At 60.7% G+C, this 1,652-nt stretch overlaps 1 protein-coding gene across 3 annotated transcripts in view; it reads left to right on the forward strand.

Annotated features, from left to right (window-relative positions):
- Nucleotides 1-1,080: 1,080 nt before the first annotated feature.
- ARHGAP26 (Rho GTPase activating protein 26) overlaps nt 1,081-1,652 on the forward strand; it is a 473,350-nt gene continuing 472,778 nt past the window's right edge. The window contains exon 1 of one of the 3 annotated variants that reach the window (XM_019965158.2): nt 1,081-1,646. In XM_019965158.2, the coding sequence (XP_019820717.1) occupies nt 1,493-1,646 (154 nt within the window). In that variant the 5' untranslated portion in view covers nt 1,081-1,492. The remainder of the gene's footprint in view (nt 1,647-1,652) is intronic. The other 2 variants (XM_070792123.1, XM_019965159.2) reach the window with 2 other exon arrangements.

The following is a 1,652-nucleotide window of genomic DNA, read 5'->3' on the forward strand; positions in this document are numbered from 1 at the left end:
CTCCTTCCTAGACATACGAATAATTTATTCAAAGACAGTCCCTATCCTCTAGCACTTCACAGTTCAGCACTGGACACTGTGGGATCCAGCCTGACAGGTGCAGTTAGTGAGCTGCCTGGATTGATTACTGTGGTGGAACCCAAGGGCAATAGGGCAACACATTGCAGGAAAGTGTAAAGTGGAGAAGGACACGGGGACGGATCCATTCATTGATTCCACAAATACTTATCAATCGCCATAGCACATATAGCACAAGGTAAGCGCTCAATATCTGTTACTAGATGCCAGCCACTGTTCTAGGCGTTAGGGGTGCCGCAGCGCACAAGAAATCGGCGGTGGCTCATTTCGAACTCTTGAAACTCACAGTGTTGCAGAGGACTACAGGCAGTGGACGTAATTATGTAAAATTGTGAGGTGCCCAGCAGGAAAACAGGCGGCTGAAATTCTTGAAAGGATGTTAGATCCTTCGGTTGGGGGCAGCCGTGGGCTGGTGTTGAGCAGGAGTGGCCGTAAGGGGGCCGGACTGTAGGGGGCGGGAAGACTGCAGGCCAGCAGAGCTGGTAATTTTAAGATGTAAGTATGTTTTGCTTGAGTGGAAGAAGGAGCTTGTATCTAGGGGCGACGTGGTCGCTTGCTACGCTCGGGGTTCTCCTGGGGCGTGCGCGAGTGCTAAGTCGCTTCAGTCCGACTGGGGAATGCATTTTGAGGGTAAGCACGATTGCCTCAGCCTTGGGGGAACTGCAGCCCTAAATTCCTAGATTTTTCATGTTCTGCACATCTAGGCTCTTCCGCTTCCCAGATATGCAGACGCACCGTCTCCGGCTCGGATCCCGGCCGCTGCGCGGGCCCATGCGGCAGCGATCGTCGTTCCTTCGCGGCTCCGGCTGTGCGACCCAGAGCAGACGGGAGGGGGCGGAGCTTGTGCTGCGGACCTAGGCGGTGGCGTGGGCCACGCCCCCGACCTAGACCCCGCCTCTGGACCCCGTTGATTGGGTTATGGTCGCGGAAGGGCCGGGCATCCTCGGAAGGCCCGTGGGTAGGGCTGAGGCGGGGTTCTGATTGGCTCGGCTGGGATTAGGTCATTGCTAGCAGGTTCGGCCGGCCCGGACGCCGGCTGGGCGGCCGAGGCTGCTGTGAGAGGGCGCTCGAAGCTGCAGAAGAGCGAACTGGCGAAGGAGGCGGGGAGGCGGCTGCTGCACTCGCTCGACTGCTCGTTCCCTTCCCGTCGCCGCTGCGGGTCCGCCGCTGCTCTTCCTGCTCCGCGGCCTCTCGGTTACACGCTGTTGGAGCAGCCGCTCTTCGTTCGCGTCCAGGCTCTGTTCAGGAGTCGTGCGCGCCCGCGGACACCGCGCTGAGAGCGAGCCGGCGCCTCACCTGTGGAGCCGGCGGCCGTCGGGGGTGCCGGCCAGGGTCTCGCCGCGTGCGTGCTCCGGACTGCGGGCCGCCGGAGCCCTGGGGGAGGCGCGCCCCCCGGCTGGGCGCCGCGGACACCATGGGGCTGCCCGCGCTCGAATTCAGTGACTGCTGCCTCGACAGCCCTCACTTCCGAGAGACGCTGAAGTCGCACGAAGCGGAGCTGGACAAGACCAACAAATTCATCAAGGAGCTCATCAAGGACGGGAAGTCACTCATCAGCGCGCTCAAGAGTGAGT

Source organism: Bos indicus, chromosome 7 (assembly GCF_029378745.1).
Source record: "Bos indicus isolate NIAB-ARS_2022 breed Sahiwal x Tharparkar chromosome 7, NIAB-ARS_B.indTharparkar_mat_pri_1.0, whole genome shotgun sequence".
In the NCBI taxonomy this organism is placed as follows: Eukaryota; Metazoa; Chordata; class Mammalia; order Artiodactyla; family Bovidae; genus Bos; species Bos indicus.